This window comes from Branchiostoma lanceolatum, chromosome 1 (genome assembly GCF_035083965.1).
Source record: "Branchiostoma lanceolatum isolate klBraLanc5 chromosome 1, klBraLanc5.hap2, whole genome shotgun sequence".
In the NCBI taxonomy this organism is placed as follows: Eukaryota; Metazoa; Chordata; class Leptocardii; order Amphioxiformes; family Branchiostomatidae; genus Branchiostoma; species Branchiostoma lanceolatum.
Window position 1 is genome coordinate 13,347,248 of NC_089722.1, and position 22,538 is coordinate 13,369,785.

The 22,538-nt window shown below is 42.3% G+C and overlaps 2 protein-coding genes across 4 annotated transcripts in view; one reads left to right on the forward strand and one right to left on the reverse strand.

The window, feature by feature from the left end:
- Positions 1 to 37: 37 nt before the first annotated feature.
- On the reverse strand, positions 38 to 15,922 carry LOC136435776 (transcription initiation factor TFIID subunit 2-like). 3 transcript variants are annotated; one of them, XM_066429503.1, is made up of 17 exons: positions 15,794 to 15,922; positions 14,894 to 15,081; positions 14,019 to 14,126; positions 13,611 to 13,769; positions 9,084 to 10,040; positions 8,538 to 8,658; positions 7,547 to 7,695; positions 7,171 to 7,280; positions 6,864 to 6,987; positions 6,324 to 6,518; positions 5,483 to 5,605; positions 4,367 to 4,621; positions 3,397 to 3,690; positions 2,610 to 2,912; positions 2,097 to 2,204; positions 1,585 to 1,714; positions 38 to 547 (listed from the first exon to the last, which is right to left on the reverse strand). In XM_066429503.1, the coding sequence occupies exons 2-17, from the start codon at positions 15,047 to 15,049 to the stop codon at positions 318 to 320; spliced, it is 3,522 nt and encodes a 1,173-aa protein (XP_066285600.1). In that variant the 5' UTR covers positions 15,050 to 15,081; positions 15,794 to 15,922; the 3' UTR covers positions 38 to 317. The 3 variants fall into 3 exon arrangements, with proteins under 3 accessions (XP_066285600.1, XP_066285607.1, XP_066285614.1); XM_066429510.1 differs by having other exon boundaries at positions 14,894 to 15,109; positions 15,794 to 15,911; XM_066429517.1 differs by having other exon boundaries at positions 15,860 to 15,910.
- Positions 15,923 to 16,090: 168 nt separating this feature from the next.
- LOC136435741 (daf-12-interacting protein 1-like) overlaps positions 16,091 to 22,538 on the forward strand; it is a 30,339-nt gene continuing 23,891 nt past the window's right edge. Inside the window, exon 1 of the mRNA XM_066429438.1 lies at positions 16,091 to 16,262. Within this exon, the coding sequence (XP_066285535.1) occupies positions 16,122 to 16,262 (141 nt within the window). The 5' untranslated portion in view covers positions 16,091 to 16,121. The remainder of the gene's footprint in view (positions 16,263 to 22,538) is intronic.

A 22,538-nucleotide genomic window follows, 5' to 3' on the forward strand; every position in this document is an offset into this window, starting at 1 on the left:
CTACAATATACAACAAAGATTGGCAGAGTTACCACAATTGCAGATGTCTGTTGGTTTATTCTCAAAGTCAGGTTGACAACATACATGTAAGTTATGAATGATTAATGAACAGTTAACCCAAATTGATGACAAGGAGGAATGAATGAAATGAATGACTTTGTATGAAAACTCTTTTCAAAGTACATGTGTCAAACTGTAACAGTTCTAAAGTAAGAAATTCTCAGACAACTTGACAATACAAACACAACGCAAATACACGTACTGTACAATTTGCCAGGCCTCACCTTTCCCATAATGCACCAGCATAAGACGACCAATCACGGCCTGGGTGACCTGACGGGCTTACCGTGACCCCGGTCGTCATGGGAACCGTGTTTGGATTTGTGCTTGTGTTTGTGCTTGTGTTTCTTCTTCTTCTTTTGCTTGTGTGAGGAAGACTGTTCATGGTGGTGCTTGGAGCTGGACTGGTGGGGGTGGGGGGATGGATGGCTGGAGGACTTCTTGTGGTCTGGCCTGGGTTTAGAAGCAGCCGCTGACACATCTGAAACTGGAGAGTAGAGATAAGGATTAGATTATTCTGTGTGAGGAAGACTGTTCATGGTGGTGCTTGGAGCTAGACTGGTGGGGGGATGGATGGCTGGAGGACTTCTTGTGGTCAGGCCTGGGTTTAAATGCAGCCGCTGACACATTTGAAACTACAGATTGAGGGGTGAGTATTATCATGTATCTTAAAACAACAGGGATATCCACATCTTCTCAAGAGTTTGGGTCAAAACATCTGAAACGAGCAGCCTTCGTAACCCCTGCTTCTCCTAATGGGTCAGTGAAGTCAATACTTGTCTCGTGCATTGATATTTCTGACCTAGGGTGAAGAGATGCTGCTACAGTAACAATTGAGCCGCCATTCTTCGTAAATCGATGGCAACATTACCAATAATTAAAAAAAAAACTACACAGTCATACAATGTAGATGTAGATAAAGTCAGATCGCTGGAAACGGAGCAGGATTACTCTGTGAAACTACAGATGGTCTTGACAGTTCGAGCTCTGATCCTTGAGAAAGCCATACACAAGAGGAAACTATAATATAGCTAGTCAGTGTGGGCTAAAATAAAGTTCTAAGCAGGAACAAGCGGCTACAGTGTCTTTTCTGAAGATGTGGTGTATGTACTTTTGGCTTGAGGTTGTCCTTACTATTTGCTTACAGATGGTCTTGACATTAGACTGTCATGAGGATGTTGAAGACTGTGAAAAACAAATGCTATATCAATGAGAAAACCTCCATTATATGGTCTTCAAACCAACAACTGTTACAGTTACAGCTGTAGGTAAGTCAAGTTTTTCACCCAAACCTATTCCTGTTTATTCCTGGGGACGAAGTAAAAACAAAAAGTTATACAATATAGAATACAACACGGGGTATTCCGTATCACCCGAGGTACCAGCCCGACCGCTGCATTTTAAATATTCTATGGAAGCCCGTGTGATACAACTCCCGAACCCTATGTGATACGGATAGTTATCACACAGTCTGGAACACCCATATCAGGCCCAGGCATGACATAAAATGTTTTACCAGCCTACCTTTGCTAGCAGCTGGCTCCTGTGGCAGCCCGGCCTGCGGGGTTGCCGGCTGCTCTTGTTGTTGCTGCTGTTTCTGGACCTCAGGACTGCCTGCTGCCTGCTCTTCTGGTGGCTTCCCTCCTCCACCAAGCTGACAAGTACCATGGGGGTTATGTTACATATGAAGACATGTTTGTCTCATCATTAAAGACTGCTTGCCTAATCTTGCAACTACAGACAGGAATACCTTAATGATAGATGAACTAAAACATGTCACGTTTATGAAGGTTAGACATCCAGGTTAACAATATTTCAAGACAAGTCAATATCTGAGATTACCTCCGGACTGTTTGAGTGACACTCTTCTTCAGTGTCAAAAAAATGAACTTGTAAAACTATGTAACTTATGGACTATAACCATTTACCTTAATGATAGATGGCTTATGTTAAAAAGTAACCTTATGAACCATGACACTTACCTTAATGGCAATGACCTTTCACCTTATTGAATAGATTGAACTATGACCTCTCACCTTGATCTTGATTCTCATCTTGTTGCTGCCCTCCTGAGGCTGAACCTCCAGGGTGGGGTCAGACGGGGTCAGGAGAGGCGTTGTTGGGGGGAGGGGATCTGCCTCTGCCTGGAAAGGATAATGAACAATTAAATAGTGACATCACATTAAAGTTTCGCTGTGTGTTGATTTAAAGAGATGAAATTAAAAATTCTAATGAAACTTGACTGCAAGGATGCAAAATGATTTGGCCTGAGGTAAGAGTTTCTACTGCCACCTGACAGCCTAATGTAAAACTGTTTATGTGTAAAAGTCTTATATTCCTAATTTATGCACACAGTAAAGCAGTGCTTGGGAGAATGTAATAAATGTTAACTGTATAGTACACCTTTTAAATTTTGTTTCTATTTCTTCCTTACTGTGAAGATTCTGAGTAAATTTTCTCTTAGCACTGTACAACTGTCTGTTAATCTATACAATCCCTACAAGGAAGGCCGATGTAAATTTCAGCCTAACTGTGCAACTTCAACTCACTTTTCTCTTCACCCCGTGTGTTTCCCCTGTACTGCTGCTGGTCTTCTCGTCCTCTTGTAGAACCGCCGCCGCTTTCTTCTCCTTCAGATTCACAAGCAGCCCGAACTCCGGCGGGGGGAGGCATGACGGCCGCGACCGTCCAAACATCGTGTAGTACAGGTCCACCAGGTCACAGCGCAGTCTGGCGTCGTACGACAGACCTGTGTTCAGCGTCGTCCACAGACGCTCCACCAACGACTCCTTGTTCAGTTTGGACTCTTCCTTGGGGGTGAATGGAGGATTCTTAATGAGAAGCTGGAGAAGCTGAAAGAACAAGAACAAAACATCTTCATCAGTTACTGAGCATGCTGATGTCCTCCTACAACAAGTAGTTATTGTAGTTCATAAACAACTGATTTACAATACTGGTTTATAACCATGGTTGCATAGACATGGTTTATAAATGCATAATTTTCAATGATAAACTGGTTTATATCATAGATGCAAGGTTTTCTCAAACCATAATTTTCTAACACCATTGTGCCCACTATCATTGCAACACAAGTATGATATTCAAGATAGTCTGAAGAATAAAATGTAAATAATTGATCATGAGACATGAGTGTCTTGCTACAGAAGAATAGGGATTGAATACCCAGAAAGTAATCTTAGGCGGCCATGGAACTAAACCAGAAAGGTGTCGTTTGGAATATTTTCAAAACAGGAATACTGCATCTCTAGTTGGATTTAGAACGGAGATACATTTTGTAAAATGAATAATAACTGTATGAAAATTTCCTTCCCTTACCTTGTGTCTGACATATGGGATGGGATCATTTTCCACGTAGTCCAGCAGCCAGCCCAGCACTTCCTCATCCTCGTCAACGTGGACAAAATCCGCCAGAATCTCCATGGCAACCAGGCGGACGTTGACAAACTGTCCAGGGTCGGCATAGCTCTTGAACAGGGCAGCATTGCTAGGCAGGTGGCCGTTCTTCTGTAACGTTCGTATGGCCTTGAGGCAGCTGACAGTGATGGTGAACTGGTAACACGGCAAGAGCTTCTCCAGGTTCAGGTGTCGCACAACATCTTCTAACACAGCCTACAGATATGACAGGCATATTAGTCATCATTAGTAACATTTATCTATGATAACAACAACAACAACCACATACAGAACACTATTTTGAGTAAGCTGGTAACACGGCAACAACTTTTCCAGGTTCAGGTATCACACAACATCTTCTAACACAACCTGCAGACAGGACAGGCAGATTTCTCATCATTAGTAGCATAAAAATAACAACAACAAACAGCATTTTGCTTGAGCTGGTAACACTGCAACAACTTCTCCAGGTTCAGGTGTTGCACAACATCTTCTAACATAGCTTATATATAATTAGAGTCAAGCAGGAGCAGTAATAAGTAACATAACACTGTCGCAGTCTGCAGCACAGCCTTTAGAATTAGATTGAACAGGTGACACAGCAGCAGGTTTCTGCCTTACACATCTTCAAGCTAAGCACATGCTGCAGATAAATCAGGCAGATTCCGCATCATCATACCTGATGAGGGAGGATATATACAGTGGAGCACAGGATAATTGCTGCCTAGTAAGATGTAGTGACATTTGTCTGAGACATTTTATGCATTTTAGTAACATTAACAGATAAGACTACAAGATGCATGTCTTTGTCTTCAGTGGTAGCACTTGCTAGGATTAGGGTGCAGGTTAGGAATTCTTCTCTAACTACAGCATAAAACAACAAGGTGCCTACCTTCGTCTCAGGTAACAGTGCCTGTTCTGTCCTGGAGTCGGTCGACGTGTCCAGCATAGTCACCGACGGTGTCACCGTGGCAGCCAGCGCGTCGATCAGCGTGGCACGGTAGTAGTTGTCCGAGAACTTGTTCTTCCCGTTGTCGTTGTACTTGATCAGCTGCAGGATGAACTGGAGAACGTCCTTCGGACAGCGGCCGTGGGCGTCACGCACCGCGCCCATGGCAACAGGCATTGTCTTCTGTAGGAAGTAGCCCTGTGGGGAGGGAGGGAGAAAATTAAAGTTGTTTTCTTACTTCTGTGTTAAAGAAAAAAAAGTTTGGCATCATAACATATCAAGATAGACTCCTTTTACATGTCACATCAAGATCTGTAAAAACATTTGTCGACGAATACATCTACTTTGCTTCAGTGTTTATGAAACTGTCTGGACAGTATTTGTCAGGGATTTGTCAGGGACTTTGCAACACAAATATCCCACAGATCATTCGACATGCCTGGGTTTGGTGTTGTGGACAAGCTGGTTAGGTGTTGCGGACAAAGTTTGGTGTTGCGGACAAAGTTTGGTGTTTCAGGCAAGGTTTGGTGTTTTGGACAAGGTTTGGTGTTGCGGACAAAGTATGGTGTTTCAGACAAGGTTTGGTGTTTTGGACAAGGTTTGGTGTTTCGGACAAAGTTTGGTGTTTCGGACAAAGTTTGGTGTTTCGGACAAGGTTTGGTGTTGCGGACAAGGTTTGGTGTTTTGGACAAGGTTTGGTGTTTCGGACAAAGTTTGGTGTTTCGGACAAAGTTTGGTGTTTCGGACAAGGTTTGGTGTTGCGGACAAGGTTTGGTGTTTTGGACAAGGTTTGGTGTTTCGGACAAAGTTTGGTGTTTCGGACAAAGTTTGGTGTTTCGGACAAGGTTTGGTGTTGCGGACAAGGTTTGGTGTTGCGGACAAGGTTTGGTGTTGCAGACAAGGTTTGGTGTTGCGGTCAAGGTTTGGTGTTGCGGACAAGCTGGTTTGGTGTTGCGGACAAGGTTTGGTGTTGCGCACAAGGTTTGGTGTGCAAAAATGCATGAAATTTTGTCTACAAGATACAAAATTGCAATAGAATGTAAGAAGTGTCCGATTTACCTGTAGGTTGGAGAAGTTGTTGCACTTGATGAGGTTGGTGTACATCTGAGTACAGAACATGCGTTTGAACATGGACATCATGGCAGGAGGGCCCATCCACGAGCTAACCATGGCATTGGCAACCTGAAGAGCACAGGTGGAAAAACAACCATCAAAACATAGTTCCAATCATAATATAGTATCATTGAGTAAAGAGATCACAATTTCTTTCAAATTGAGACAATTGCTTGATATATGATCATGGATAGTCAAAGGTGTGGACTAATTCACAGAATGTGCGATATTACCTGACTGAAAAACTTCATCACACAGCAGCCTACCAGGAAAATGTGTTGTGGGGCACAGAATACATTACTCATGGTTGTAGATTAACCTTTGCATTAGGAAGAACAAACTTTAAGGAAGCATGACTGGCTGTCCAACTTTTGTGCCAATTTCTGTCCTAGTGTTTGTGCTACTACTGACCCCTCCTTGCTGAAACAGAAAGCAGCCTTCTTCCACATGCAGTAGGGACATGAAAAGTATACTTGAAGTACATCACACTTTGCATATGTGTCAATAATTATAAAGTACTGTATGTCAGGGACAGTACCCAACTTCCTGAAACAAAAAGCAGACTTCTTCCACAAAAGTCATGCAGTAGAGACTATACAATGCAATGTACTTCAAGTACCTCACACCAAGCATATATGTGTCAATAAAGAACTGTCAGAGGACAAAAGATAATAAAGGGACAGTACCCAAATTCCTGAAACAGAAACCAGCCTTCTTTTGCATGCAATAGTGATGTGAGTAGTATAATAGGTACTACATGTCACACGTATATCAGGAGTGTACCCACCTTGCTGAGACAGAAAGCCGCCTCCATCCGGACACGGTAGAAGCAGCTCTCGTTCTCCAGGATGTCTGTGAGCGCCAGGCGAGACGCCGGCGTGGGGAACTGCTCCAGCGCGATGATAGAGTCATGCTGCGCGATGATGTCACGCTCGTAACGGAGCTGGTACTGCCACATGAAGTCTGGCTGCTGCCACTCAACCTGAACAAATAAACAAACAAACAAAGTTGAACTTAAACCAAATAAACAAACATTATTGGGTACTTCTACATGAAGTAGATCTGGCTACTGCCACTTAACTTGAACAAACAAAAATAATCAAACAACATTACAGGTACTGTCATTCATTCTGTAAAATCATATTGAATAGATTAATGAAATAGACATTCAAAACTTCATTGTTGTTTATGAGGGAAACTAATTTTCATGAGTTAAATCCACAGAATGGCTAACACTGGATTGTCAAACACTGCAGATATCTATCATCCAAAACTATTGACCGATAAGTGATGTTTGGCACTCAGCGTACTATGCATGACCTCTGACCTTTCTAACGAGGGTAAGCTGTGGGTCGATGCGTATCCAGAGAACAGGTGAGTCTGCATCCATGGCGCTCAGGTCCATGTCTACCTCCTCCCCATTCACCAGTGGGATCTTCTTCTTCTTGTTCCTAAAAGAAAAAAAGCTGTTGAGCTAGGAATTTGGTAAAAACTTCTTTGCATCACACGACATTCTTTTTATCTGGGAAATGTCTTTCTGACTGACGTATGCTGAGCATGTTCCACGACAGCCAGCATCACATTTGTGCAGAAAAATGGCACGTTTGGAAGCTTGAAGAAGTTGGGAATCAAACCTGCGACTCTTGGAGTGGCAGACCAGCTCGTGTCTGGTGGTGTTGTCCTCGATCTGCACATTGTGGTTGAATGATCCATCCAGTTCTTGAATGGTGACAGTCAGCGGACCCTGAGGAGACAATAAGTAACCATGTATAAGAGAGCAATGATATGGAGCAAACCTAGCCTGGAGTATAAGTTTCTTTTTATAACATGTTTGGTCAGATTTAGTGAGATTCTTTCAGGACTTGACATTTTGGCACACTTTTTATTTTATTTTTCAGTGTTGCTTTGAGACAAATATTGACCCTGTCAAACTTGCTTATCAATTTGTTAGTAGAAAAAATGTACCTACATAATATAATGTATATACTGTGAACTTAACAGTGCACTTACCACATATTTCTGGATCCCGTGTTCGCCCACCTTCTGGTTCAGCTCCAGTTCAACCAGGTTCCGTTTTCTGTTGAACACAAAACTGCCGCTGAAGTGCACGACTCCGCCCTGGTACACCCACTGGTCCAGTAGCAAGTGGATATCCTTGCCTGTTGAAACACAGTTTAATTATGATTTTATTTTTTGTTAGAATTGCAACAGTGCAATACACATGGGACACAGGCAGCTATTGCTGGTGTCGTGACCAACACATAATATACACGTTTTTTCAGTTGGATGGAGTGAGGAAAGTCGTGTAAAGTGCATTTTCCCAAGGGCACAACATCGGTGGCATCAAGAGATTCGAACCCGGGACCGCTGGGTTCTGGGTAGAAAACCTTGCTGTTACGCCACAGGACCCCACCATTGCATTTATTTAAACAGGCCAATACACATGAACAGTGCACAACTTCCTCTGGTAAATCCAAACACGAATAATCATGTCTTGAGTAGGGATGGAGCATTACGAGTTATCCCCTTTACTGAACCAGGGCTTGAAATCATTTTTCAGAATAAGTGCACCGGTGCCCCTAAAGTTTGGATGCACGACCTGAAATAAAGTACTATGTCAGCAAAATTAAACCTCACTGAATGTCTTCATAGCTTGATTAAAAAATCATACAGCTAACTTCAAAATTCTAAAAATCAAGTAATACAACAAAGGCTTTTAATTAGATTATCATTTTTCTGACACTAAAATGTCGAGCATATATACTGGCGTAGGAAAGTAAATTTAAGTATGTAACCCAACACAAACATCTAGGTGCAAAAAAGTAAAAAATTAGGTACATAGCTCCAATTTTGGATACACAAAAGTGCACATGCAACCAGCTTTTAAAGCCCTGTGAACTAACCTTATCAAAGCATATTGATGAGTTTGACAATGTTGGAAGATGTCTGCAGCAAGCTAAAGCAAAAGGAGTGCGGGAAGAGGTTAAGATCTTTAACTGACCTGAGACAGTAGAGATGAGTTTGACGAAGCTAGCGGAGGACAGCAGCATGTTGGACCAGTTGGTCGGGGTGTACTTCTGGCTAGCTGCCGACGTGGCAAGGGACAACAGCTTGTTAAAAACCTGAAACACAAAAGATCAACAGGGGTTGTTTCTTGCAACTGCAGTGTGCGTGTGGTTCAATACACATCAGCATGTATGTCAAGAAAATGACAGCTTGTCAAGTATCAGAGTTTCAAACTTCTATCACTGACAATCAACCATTTAACAGTCAGTAACAGTTACAAATGTTGCTGAATTACAGCACAGATCTCAACTCAGCTCTACAATATAATGCATTAATTTAAAGCATCGTAATTGTCAAATTACACACGTACATGCAATTTTTGTAGAATTGCTCTTTCTGGCAGATACATGTATATATATGACGATGATGTAATCACTCATTTTGAATTTTAAATGGTCCCCTGTGAAGAGGTATACCATTACTCACACATGTTAGCCTAGTAAGCTTCTTGCAATTGTCAGTCGAAGACTCAGTAAGTTACCTGTAACAAAGACTCAAAGCCAATCTTCTGCTCCACCAGTCGAGTGATCAGGTGAGACTTCCTGGCGGCCATCTTGCTGTGGATCCAGGACGTGGTGTGGGGATGTCGTGTGTGGAAGTAGCGCCCCCTAGCGCTCGTGTCCTTACTGTGCAGCACGACCAGCTCCTTCTCCGTCTCGTAGTGAACCAGTTTCTGCTGCTCGCTGTGGATCCAGTACCGGTACTCGTTCTTCCCGAAGAACTTCTTGATGTATTGTCCGAGCAGGTACCCGGCGATGCCCTTCCCCACCCACACATCTGACCATGAGTGCATGCAGACGTAGCACCCGAAAAACTGCTGCGCGACTGCGTAAGCAATAACGCGCCGCGTGTACGGCGTCTGGTCGATGATGCGAGGGGTGTGGAGTAGGTTAGTGTTGAAGACGGTGAGGGAGGCGTACGAGCCGATGTTTTCGTAGCTCTGGTCGACAAACACGGCCTTGTAGCAGCTGTAGGGATATCTCCAGCTGAGAAGCTCCTCGTAGAACTCCAGGATACGGTGGATGCTGTCCGCCGTGTTCTTCAAGAGCGACATGAGGTGTGGGAGGCAGAAGTACGTCACCTCGTGCATGTGGGGGTCCACCAGGATCTCAAACGGACCGATGGCGACGGCGATGTTCGGCGCCGACGTCGGGATACTCAGCACATAGTGGAAAGTCTTCTTCTTTGAGTCAGCGGTAAAAACCGTGTCCACGAGGTCGCCGCATGACACAGCTGTCATGGCGGCATCCACGGTGAACTCCAGCTTCCACGTGCAGAGTTCAGAGTACGAGTCCACACAGGGGAACCAGAGTCGCGAGGAGTTCTCCAGGCCGTAGCTGAAGACATGAGCGCCGCGCTCCGCCATTGTTCCTTCCATGTCGGGAACCACGAACTGCAGCCCACCCTTCGGCTTCTCCAGACTGAACTCGATACTCACCTAGGGGGAGAAAAAAAAAGTTAACTTACATGTACAGCAGCGCTGCCTAACTAAGCCCATCTTTCAGCTTCTTTCGATTTGATAGAAAAGTGTTACATGTACAATAGCGCCCCCTTACTAAGACCTCTGAACTGCACTGCATCTTGAGGGAGGCACAGTAGTTAAAGACTGAAACTTGTAAATATTCTAGATCTTATTTTGAGATTTGTAAATATGTAAATCCTCATACAAAGTTGACATTTTACCAGTTGGCAACATGTGCATATACTATAACTACAAATAATTGGCCAAACTAATCATCAATCATAATATTTAACTAGAGTTCCACGAACACATATCTCCGCCGAATAAGCAAGGGTTTCTATAAAGAGTGCAGAGAGTGTCAGAGAGAATCAATTGACATGTGTACATGTGTGTTATGTACAGGGTATGGTGGCCATGGTTTGCAAGTTAAATTAGAAATGTATGTTACAGTCAATGCCTATGTAATCATGATTGCTGTTGTTAGAAGGTTAACATGTCAAAAATGTAGCTTTGTGTGTATGAACAGTATTACCTTAAGTAGCAGTTTGCTGTTATATCAAGGCAACACAGAAGATGATGATGATTACAGTGACTCTGATACTGTCTTGTACATGTCCACGGACATTAACGTGATCTAGAAGGGTACTATTGTCAGTGGAGCTTGAACTGTCCCGTTACGGATTACAAGGATTTGGGGAGGAAGAGGTCAAAATTGAAATCACCAAGGATAATTGTCAAGATGTCACTTGGAAGTTGATGTATAACGTTTTTGTAGTCTATCGATAAAGGCGGCTTCAGGCAAGGAGTGTGGTCTGTAGATGTTAATGCTGTTGACTGTGGTCGATAGTTTAGTGACTGTGGTAGCTACATGTATGCACTCCAGTCCATCTCTGAAATATAGAACAGTCATCGCCCCTCCTCCTGTTCCATTTCTGTCTGTTCTAAAGGCCGTTGCTTGTGGCAGAAAATGTTAAGTCTGTTGTTGGCCATTCAGGAAGGTTTCCACGAAGTAGAAGACATCCACCGGTTGCATACAGTTTAAATCCCAATAGATACAATCCGTTCAAACTCAACACGACTTAAGGCAACATATAACTGACCTTCGGGAAAAATAAGCTTTGCGCTCAAAGGGGACAACAATTTTGCCCAGTAATTTACCTCGAACTACTAGCATATCAGTATATGTACAGCCCCATACTAAAGACAGAGGGTACTGTTCTCGTTGTACTTGGATTGTCCGCTTGTCGTAACCGTTGGGGAATGAAACGTTGTATTTTAATGAGTACCGCGTTTGGGTAAATCTTTCTTGTATCGTCGGAAAGTGCTTGTTTGCCAACGCGATCACTGTCGAATTTTACGAGGATGGTGTGGACATCATGACCCGTGCTGTCAATGCCTTCTACTGTTGCGAATGCGCCCTTAACAATTCCGTCTGCAACGTTACGCCAGGGGCAGTGACTATGACTCTTGCCCCTACTGCTATTGACAATATCTCTCTTAAGCCTCCTGTTTTACTTGGTTTTGTGGAGTTTTAGATTTGTGAGACCTGACTGTTACTGTTTTATAATATCTTTTTTCGTGTCTCTGGCTTTAATGTGAAACACCCTGGAGAGGAGTTAGTGTGAAACACCCTGGAGAGGTGTTGCATATTGTGCTCGTGTACCTCGGGGTTGGTCCTAAAGACGTGCAACGCTAGTGCTCCTGATGGGTCTGTTCAGTTGAAGGCTTTCCTGGTTTTGAGGATATTTATATCACTATCTGTACAAGAACCTTTTTGTACTCTCATCTACGAAGGACTGTACATGTGGTCCACATCCAGCGTAAGTGTGGTATATACAACGGCACTTTACAAACCACATAAAGCTTAGTATAATGCCTTCGGTAGTGCCTGGTGCTTGCACATAATTTCTTATATCTATCGATCACCAACGTTTTCATTTTTGTTTTCACATAAATTTTGTGTAAGAATTCTTGTAACGTGCCATGTATAACGTTATAGTCACAAGTGCACAGTTGAAGCATAATGGTGGTGAATTGAGAAACGCCGTCTCCAGGCGATGTTCAATTGTTTTCTTTTTGACTTGTCCGCCAGGCCTGTCCTGTCCGTGTTTGTTGATGTAAGCTCCCTCCGTGTTTGTTGATATAAGCTCCCTCCAAGCCGGGTTATGTAGTGCTGCCTGACCCATATAAGGAATGCAGAGCATCAATCTTGAGCCAAAGTGGCAAACAGGTGTTGTCCTTGGATGTAGGTCAACAAGAGGTACTTTAAAGCAATTATAAACAGGCCTATTTCACCACTTAATTAGACCTTGATTACAATTTCATACATCTAGATTTGTTAATCATTACCTCAATAAGCTACCTGTCGAAAACAATGCAAATTCATCAAACCCTACCCGAGATATTTGCCTCCAAAGGTAACATAAAAAAAAGCCCACTGCAGTTCTAAGCAAGCCACTAGGGGGTCTAAACTTACATCACTTACTCCCTGCCCCAAGAGCTATAAACTACATAAAAATCATGACTATAACACTTGCATGACATTTGACTACAAGCTTTTGGCGGATTGATAAACTTTCCTCATGTATTATGCAAATTATTTCCTTATTTGCATGATAAGTATTCAATAATGTAAAGCATCACCCAAACTATTCACATGTCATAAATTATGATAATCCATCAATCCTTGCTGGAGTTATTCGTCTCCAAAGGTAACAACAAAAATGCCAACTGCAGTTCCAAACAAGCAGCTAGGGAGTCTTAATTTACACCACTTACTTGCTGACCCAGAAGCTATCCACCACCTAAAAATGATGAACCTGACACCTCCAGAAAATTTGGCCTCAAACTTTGAAGCTCCGCTGCAGTACCTTAAATATCCGCTAGGATGCCCATTATCGAACTTGACCTTCCTCTTTGACACCCATACCTATCCACTTAATATCATGCACAACCGTCAACAGCTCCTCGAGTTATGTTGGCGACATACAAACTCACGTACACACAAATCATGCTGCAGTACTGTAGGAAAGCGCCAGATAAATCATTTTTGAACTTGACCTCCGTTTCCACAATATCTACACACCTACAAAAAATCATGAAGATCCATCAACGTTTCCGTCACTTTTTTTGCCTACATACAAACTCAAAAAAATGCAAAGTGCGCTGCAGTACTGTTGAAAAACGCAAGGTTAACCATTTTCGAACTTGACCTTCCTTTGCACAACCACTACACACCTACCAAAAATCATAAAGATTACTCGAAGTTTTCTTGAGTTATGCTCTTGACATACATACAGACCCTACCAACAGATTTCTCAACCGAAAACATAATCTACTCCGAGTACAAGTACTCGGCGTAGATAATAAGGAGTTTAGGCCTGGTGACTAGCCCCAAACATATGTTACCTGGACCTGATCCTTTGGACCTAAGTGTTCTGGACTACTAGTAGTATCCATCCCCACTAACATTAGTAACAATGTTAACAGTTCAATGGACATGTCTACATATATGTGCTCTATGGGAGTATGAGCAAGTGTACTAACCTGGAGGGGTCGACCATCAGAGACATTTGAGTAAACCTCGTGCGGAACGTGGATGTTGAGTTCACCGTTCCCCATGTCAGAGTCCACAGAACCCACCGCAGAGACGTGGCACGTCGAGAAGTAGTCCAGGTTCCGCTGTCGCGTGTCTCCTTGGCACACCTGAAGGTCAAGACAGGAGGAACAGTCTAAAACTTAAAAACTTTAAGGGATGTAATGTGGAATGTAAAATTCATCCTGTTTGTTTCAATTTTAACCCTTAATGTTATGTGCTACTTGAAAGGAAATTTGCCCCTTTAAATGCATGAAATAGTTGTCCCAGGGGTTTGAATTTTTCTTTAAGAAAGAATGTCCCAAAATGGAATTTTGCCGCGTCAAATGAGAGTGAGTGGACGGATAAAAAATGTTTACCTCGAGAGTTGGGTCGCTATAGTCGAAGGCCGCCTCCGCTCCATTCACCGTAACGCGGTAGATCCGGCATTGTTTACTGTTCACCTTTACTCGTGACAGCGTAGATTTCTGCAAAGCATGAACATGTTTCATTCTGAGACACAGAAAAATATTTCATGGAACAGCATATGTAGATTTATGCAGAGTAAGAATGTGATAGCCTGAGTGTCATCCTGTTTCAGTTCCAGGCTCTACCTTGTGAAGGTAAAGCCTGGAGCTGAAACAGGATGACACTCAGGCTAAGAATGTGAGACACCACAGCCATTGTTCATTCATCTAAATGTTATTTCCTCTCGGAAGTGGCAAGGTGGCCTTGTGGTTACAGGGTTGTTGACTTGTTTTGATTATTATTAGAATCTAACGGTTCTGGGCTCAAATCCCTGGTAGGCCCTAGTTTTATGTCTTTGGGAAAGGTACTTAATACCTATTTCCTCACCCGACTCATGATCATAGTCTCTGCTAAGATAGGGACGTCCTCCCTGATGGGACGTAAAGCAGAGGTTCGATGTTTAAGGAGAGCCACACATCAAGCACATTAAAGAACCCACCACATTCATCAAAAAGAGTAAGGGCTAAGGCTGAGATAGTCTCTGGGTTGGCAACATCTTGCCTGTTATGTAAGTCCTGCTGCAAATATGGTAAATCTCGATGTCACAAAGAAATGCCACATTTCCCTTTGCTACAGGAAATACACATAATACTATGTCAGGAAAAGGAGAAACCTTGTTTTCTCTTGGTTTTTCTAAATTTACAGACTCCTAGCTACATTGAATATATAACTAGGCTAAAATCTTGACCTCATTGGTCAATTCTGATCAAACCAGATGACTACTAACCTGAGGTATGATAGTGAGTTCCACATAGCCGATGATGGCCCTGTGCTTGAAGTTGACCCCAGTGATACAGAGTGTCTGGTGGCTGACTTTGTAGGGCCGTGCCAGCAGAGGGTCCTGGCCCTTGTCTTTGTCTTTCTTGGAGGTGGTCTTAGTCATAATGTGTTGTTATTGTCCAACCAATAACAGCCCTAAAACGCGAAAAGTTGAAAAGTGGCCCTGTAATTTAAATAAAGGCACTACCGGTAACAAACAAACAAACAAACCAAGCCTACGGCCAGTATTGGAGGAAAACAAGCATTTTTTGAAAACACATATAGCAATAGTGACAGTGACGAGCTTAACGTTACGTACAAAAATACTAGTGCTGTAGATGCTTTTATTACATGTACGTCAAGTTTGTGGGGATTTAATTTCGCTGTAGGGCGTGTGTGCGGTTTCTTTTCTAAGTTCATGGTTGAAACAAGGTGAGGGAATTGACGGGCAGAGGACGCATTTAACACTGGCTTTTTGTTTACGGTGAAGAGGTTACCACGAAAATAAGCCACCATGAAAAGTTCAACATTTTCAGTATTTATGTATCCTAGCTTGGGGAGGGGGGTGGTGGGCAAATACATTTACAAAATCTTCCCTATGAATATAAAATGGCCCAGTACACAGTATGTAGAGGATTTTTAGTGATCCAATTCCTTTCAAACATGTAAGTAAACTTGTTTCAATTGTGACGAAATCCCATTTCAAAATGTAGTTTTCCCACCAAAATTTAACATGCAACTTGCAAGAGAGACATGCATCGAAAAATTTTCCAGTACATAATTTGCAACAATTGCTTGAAGCAAACGGCCTTTGACAACAAGACAATGACAAAATCCATCAGCTTCAAATGTACGTGACTTTTCCTACCTGTTTCTCGACTCTTGCCCTTGCTATTTCACAGAAAACGTAATTTTAAGCTAGAAAATTTCTCACCAAATTCTAAAACCGCCATCTTGCAAAGCTTCAACTTTGACCTCCTTCCGCATACACCTCATCCAAATGTAAAATAAAACGATTATAAATTTTCATGCAGGTTACTTAAAAGAAAATCAACCTTTGATTCACAACATATTAATAAATATATTTTTACGTAAGCGACTTGAATTAGATGTTTAAATGCATCTTCTAGGGTTGTTTTTTATGAATATTTATGCCCTGGTGCGTTTGGAAATTTTGTTGTTTTCGTTAGTCCAACATGGCGTCCGAATCGGAAAGCGCGGAAGAAGGAAACGTCTCCGGACGAGAAACGGACGAAGACGACGGCCTGGACCCCTCCATCTTCGAGGAGGAAGACGTGTTTGAAGTGGAGAGGATTGTGGGCATCACCACCTACCAGGTAAAACAACATACATACCTGCTCCAGGTGTGGTAGCCGGAGGTGTAACGGTTGTACTATAATTATGAACACATGGCGCGCGCGCATATGGAACACATGGCGTGGTTGTTTATAAAAGCCGTTTATAAAATAATAGATAACTTGGGAAATTGGGATAGCGGCATGCCGGTGTGTATGTGTTTGCCTGTATGTGTGTACGTGTGTGTGTGTGTGTGTGTGTGTGTGTACATGCATTGCATGCGTGCGCGCGTACATGTGTGCAATTTGCGACATGTGAAAATTGTTTACTAGTAGGTACTAGTATGTAAGTCTGGACCTGAACATCAAGTGTACCTGTAGGTAAAGAGAATTTAAACCTCCTTGGTAAAGGTAAAGCGGTCGAACTTCAAACTGAGGACGAAACATGACGCTTTTTGTTAGCTATTAGACGTGCAATGTGGCTTTGCTACGGCTCGCGTATTTAGCCAAGCACACCGGGTCACCCCAACTCTTCTCGATAAGTGTGTTGGATTGATTTAAATTCTTTCAGTTAAGTTTTACGTGGAAAGGTTTGACACTTGAGGCTGAGGCCTGAAGCTCCCTCATACACATGTACATGACTGGGCCGCCGGCTTTACGTCACCGACCTGGCCATGGGGCCGACACTAGGATCGAACTCCCGCGGATCCAAGAATCCATATGGTCAAGCAGTGAGGTTGCATTACTGAACCACGAGGACACGTTTACCTGTACCTTTACCCGAACAAACTTTAACATTAGTGGACACCATTTTTTGCGACTTAAGTTAAGGTATAGATAAATTCTGTGACAGAGATGACAGTTTTGACAATCTTGCACTTGTAAATATTTTGGTTAGATTAGAATATATTGATATTAAGCCTCATACAAAGATGACAATCTACCAGTAAAAAAGTTACTTGCAGATAACTTATTATAATTTAGGTCCAGGTCCGGACCAGTACCTATACTGCTGTACCAGGCCTAGGGTGTACCGGTATCTGTACCCTGAAAATTGTTAAGGTACACAACCAAAGTGTGTGTGTGTGTTTGGTATAACTTCCACTAGGAACAGTACAAGGACGTTTATTTTGCAACTTTATAGTTTGTACTGTCACATTTTCCTGTCAATGAAAGACTGCCCTTTTCCCATGAAATATAAATTTCATTGTTTCTTATCATCCATAAAAAAGTTCCAGGATGTACAAATACTACAATAACTAAATGCTCCTTTTCATTTGTCACACACGTGCACATGGAGATGACCTTAAAAGGTGCAGCTGGGCATACATAAGTAATCAATCAATTATTTAGTACTTCGTAGCTTTTATCATTAACATTAAACAGCTTTTAGTGGACGATGGCAATATTGATTTGACAGCAAATCATATATTTGTTTTTTAAAGTAAATGATTTAGAAATAAATATTTATAATATAGAAATGCAACTAGATTGCTAGCTTTTGGACAGAACGTCAGATTAGCATGCCACCTGTAAACAGCTGATTTGTCAATTGTGACTATAAATTTGATTATCTTTTCTTGTAAAAGAACTGTTTTTTCAGATGATGGAATTTGTAAATATTCACCGCAAGTCTTGTATGAAACCCAGACAATCACACCTGCTGGTGTTCATGCATTTACATACATGACGTCTATATTTGCAGAGTTGTGGGTCATTGACCTCAAAAACAGTGTATCAGTCCCTTGATGCCTGTTCATATGTCTGTAGACATTTAGTAGTTCAAGTAAACTGCCTGAAATGATATATGATGAAATATGTATTTATTCTTGAATTTTTTGGACTGAGGGTAACCCACTTGGCCATATAATCTGTTAAACAGTTATTCATCATTTCCAAAATGTTTGGAAATTCAGCAGTCTGGAGTCTGAGGTTGCACACTCTTTAAAAGATTTAAAAGTCATACACTCACAGGTCTCGAAATAGTGGGTACATGTGCACCTGTGTGCACCCAAAATTGGAGCTGTGCACCTAATTTTTGACTGTGGGTGCACCAGTGCACCTAGATATTTTTGTAGGCTATAAGGTAAGGGTACTATTGTACACTAGTATACAAAAAATATTCTTGAAATGTAAGTATCTTGAGTCTTGACTTACTTGACTTTTAGACAGAATAGCTAAAATTACCCTTCGTTGTATTCTACTTGATGTATCTAGTTAGCTATAGAATTACAGATTGTAGTTCTTGAGAGCGTTCAACTTGGTAATTTTGTTTTGCTGACATTCAACTTTATATTGTTTGGTGCACCCGCAATTTTTTCTGTGCATCTAATTTTTTTTGTCGGGTGCACCGGTATACCAGTGCACCTACAGTGGGGCTTTCGGGTTATGCATCAATGCCCCGCGTGTTTTTGCGTGTCTCCCCGCGTGTTTTTGCGTGTCTCCCCGCGTGTTTTTGCGTGTCTCCCCGCGTGTTTTTGCGTGTCTCCCCGCGTGTTTTTGCGTGTATCCCTTCGGGTTTTTGCGTGTATCCCTGCGGGGTAAATATAGTGTCACGGAACCCGCAAGGCGGAAAACGTTGTGTGAGACCTTCAGGCCAACGGGGCTTCTGAACTCGGCGGACGATCTGTTCCGCGCCGATGGAATCCCTCGCGGCCATTTGTGTACATCGGTCAAATTTGCGACAATTTTTTTGGCCGGTGGACACTTCATTACGGAGATTTTGGTTCCGGTTAATGTGGTTGATAATGAGCTTGCGTGTCCGTACCGTAATAACTGATTAGAGCGTCCATTTTGCAACAGTAACGTCGGATACAGCAAGGACATTTTATAAATATCCTTGGATACAGTGATTGATCGGAAGAAGCCAGTTTTCTTCTGTGTTTTTTTTTCAAGCGGCGCGCATGAGGTTGTTGACCCCAATAAATTTGGCTACGCAACTTGCGTTGACATAAGTGCGGCGCGGCGGGACGATATTGTTAAGTTTGCGGCTCTAAAAAAAGAAAGACAAATAAGAGATTGGCAATAATCAGGTTTCGAGTCATACATGTTGAAGACTAATTGATTTTTCTTCAGCGTAGATTTCGTTGCCGACCTCGGAAACTTCTATCACTGCGTTTCGGGCTCCGATCCCCGATCAGAGGCTGTGTGGGACTTTCATTGCTCTGACGACGACCAGACTTGTTAGATTGGCATTTACTAAAGGTTTTGTCTAAGAAAAAAAGCCTTCGGCATGCGGAAAATGGTATCATGATCAAGGATATGGATCCGTTCTTGAATTTGACGCCGCACAATCGTCATGTTTATTAGGAGATTCCAATGTAAACCTTTTCCCCCTATACGGATCAACGTAGGATTGCCGAAGAGATTATACTTTATAGCAAATATCAGATTTTACCGAGATCGATTTCTGTCTTGCACTTGCCGCCCAAGACGGTCATTTTATGCAGTAATGAACAACTCCCTTTAATCACCTGCAAAAACTCGCACGCCGACGAGAAACACGCCCCTGTAGATCCCAGCCTGATATTTTCGAATTTTACAAGCATCGATACTAGCATTGTAATTTTGCATCGGTTCCATTTAAATACAGTTTTGACAGAAATAGAATACTAGTAACGTTACTAATACTAGTAGTAGCAGATCGACCAAAGTTGTATTTTCGAATCTCAAGGTTTTAAGGCTTGCGCGTGCCTGTGTCCGCCGGCTGAAACTTCAGTAATTTGACACAAGGCGCCGGCGGGTCTTCGTAAACACGTGCTGACTCATGATCAATAGCGAAGAGTGTGCGTAACATATAAATAAGTGATAAAGATAAGTAGTAATAAAGAGTATCGATAAAACAGGAATGGTATTGTACTCTATGCCTAGTTGATTTAGAAAAGTAAACAACAATCTTTGATATGTAAATACGAATCTCATCCACTGCGACAGTAGAGTCAGTCCCCCCAGCCTGGCTGTTGCTATGGTTGTGAATTGTGATTGACAGTACACATGTCGGTCCTCTTTTATCAGGTCGGGCGGATGTCTATAATTGAAGTCAACACAGACGTGCAAAATGGCTCTATCATGGGCTGTGCGATAGTATAAGAAAGCTAGAGAAGTTCTGATCAAGGATTTTTGACTGCGAAATAAATACAAATGGTGGGAGTTACTAGAGTATATATACATTGGTATTTTTGGATAAGTTATTTACGTTGATGAAGGTTATACGCCATCAGGCCTTATGATTAATTAAGTTAATACGAATACAACAATATAATGAGTGAATAGACATCAGTAGCTACTTTTCTAAGCTATGATTCAGGTTTCCATCTGCCGGCTTCCGGGGAATTACACTGCTGGTCGTCGAGAGTGCAGCTGGGTGATCAACAAGACCTACCTGTTTCCGTCGGAGCTCTTGGGCCGTCGAGGGTGCAGCTGGGTGACCAACAAGACCTACCTGTTTCCGTCGGAGCTCTTGTGGGCCGTTCATGGTCATCGGATCGACTCAACCATACCACAGGGAATACATTCGGCGTTTCGACGATTTTAAACGTCTTGATTTGACATCAAGTACAGATAGAAGGCAATGATTGCTGAAACATTTATCATCATTTCTTGATTTCAAAATGTTCATATGAAACAGACACAAAACACAAATGTTGTTTCCCTTTCAAAATTTCGTTACATATCTGTTCAAAATTGTGTTGGCGCTTGTACTTAACGTAACTAACATTAAACTTCTACTATGTAAACTTTGTAACATGTTTGACAACTGTTATGGGTCGTTGAAGGATGTTTCCTCTTCTACCTCCTTCACTTGTGCTTGGGCTGTTTGTCAACAACACAATGCAATGTACATACTACGTCACAACATTATGAACATATACCCGGAAGGTAAGTTTATACCAGGATCATCGATCATCATTCGGCAGCTACTGTTCCAGGAGTGAGAAAAGTTTGCGACTGGTGAGACAACAGCCAAGACGCTGCTAGAGGTATGCTCCAAAATCTTTGGACCCTCCGGGTACTAGCTCTACCAAGTTTATAATCTCCTTGGTTCAACATTGCAGTTATGACTAATTGGTCGTTTTTTGGTAAGTTACTACAGAAGTAACATTAGATTTTAGTCGTGATTAGTTTGGTTTGAAAATTGCGACAGACGGTAGGTTACTTAATCGTATGTTAGTAATAATTCAAAGAACATGAACGTGTTAATAGTGAAAAGCTGTTAGTTGGATGTTTTAGAAATAGTTCCGTTTATAATCAACAGTCAAGGGTTGCGGTGGACAAAGTACCGACTTGTATGCATGTAAAAAATAACTCAAAAACCATGAAAAAAGACAATTCCACACAATATAACTGGTAAAATAGTTCGGCGATGGTCCAATTCGGCGAATAGTATCACACAGTTTAAAGTGTGCCTCCAAACTTCCGGGGAAATTTTATCTGAAAAAGAAAACAAGAACTAAAAATTAAAGCGTTTCAATACAGTACGGGATTCATACTACAATATTACCACATATGCCCAGTCAGATCGCGTGGATCATTTACACCCGCACCAAGATATATTTCGATTTCCCAGAAACTGTTTATGACAGATAGAATAAACAATGAAAAAATAATTACATCTCAGAGGGCAGAGAAGAAAAAACGTTCAAAATGCTATTACAATCAGCGCGGTCGGCTTCTTTGAAAACATGCCGTCAAAGAAACCGCGCCTCGCCGCCCATGTGTCAATCAAACTGAGTCGCGCACGTATCCACCGGGGGTCTGGGCCAGACCAGTTCAAATTACAAATTCGGGAGGTTCAATTTTTGCTACAAATTATCCCACTGGTATCTGCACAAGTTACATACTCAGTACACGCGCAAAACGACTATCATATCTATCTATTTCCAACCGCAACAATGCAGATCTCATGTTTGCACTAAAAATCCTTAAAGTTCGACAACATGACAAAGGAACATGCCTCGTGCCATGGTGTTTGCGCGCCGTGCGTCAAACTTTAGGAACCTCCAAATTTGCATAAACAGGTCACGTTCCAGTTTTCAATGCGGAAGCGGGTTCCCACGATAGCGGTGCGGAGCTTCAAGCTCGAACACAGCTCGAAGTCCTCGAAGGCAGATATTAAACTGCAGGTCGACGCTTGTCAAATAGACATGCCTCCCCCGTGCCGTGTGCCTTGTGTACCTGGTAGTGGGACCCCCAGGACTTTGCACGACTACAGGAGCCGCACGGGTCATAATTTCCCTGACGATCGTTCCGATAGCGTTTTGTGACTCTTTGTTCGGAGCTCGAATTTGTTATTGTTATGCTAAGATAGTTTATCATTGC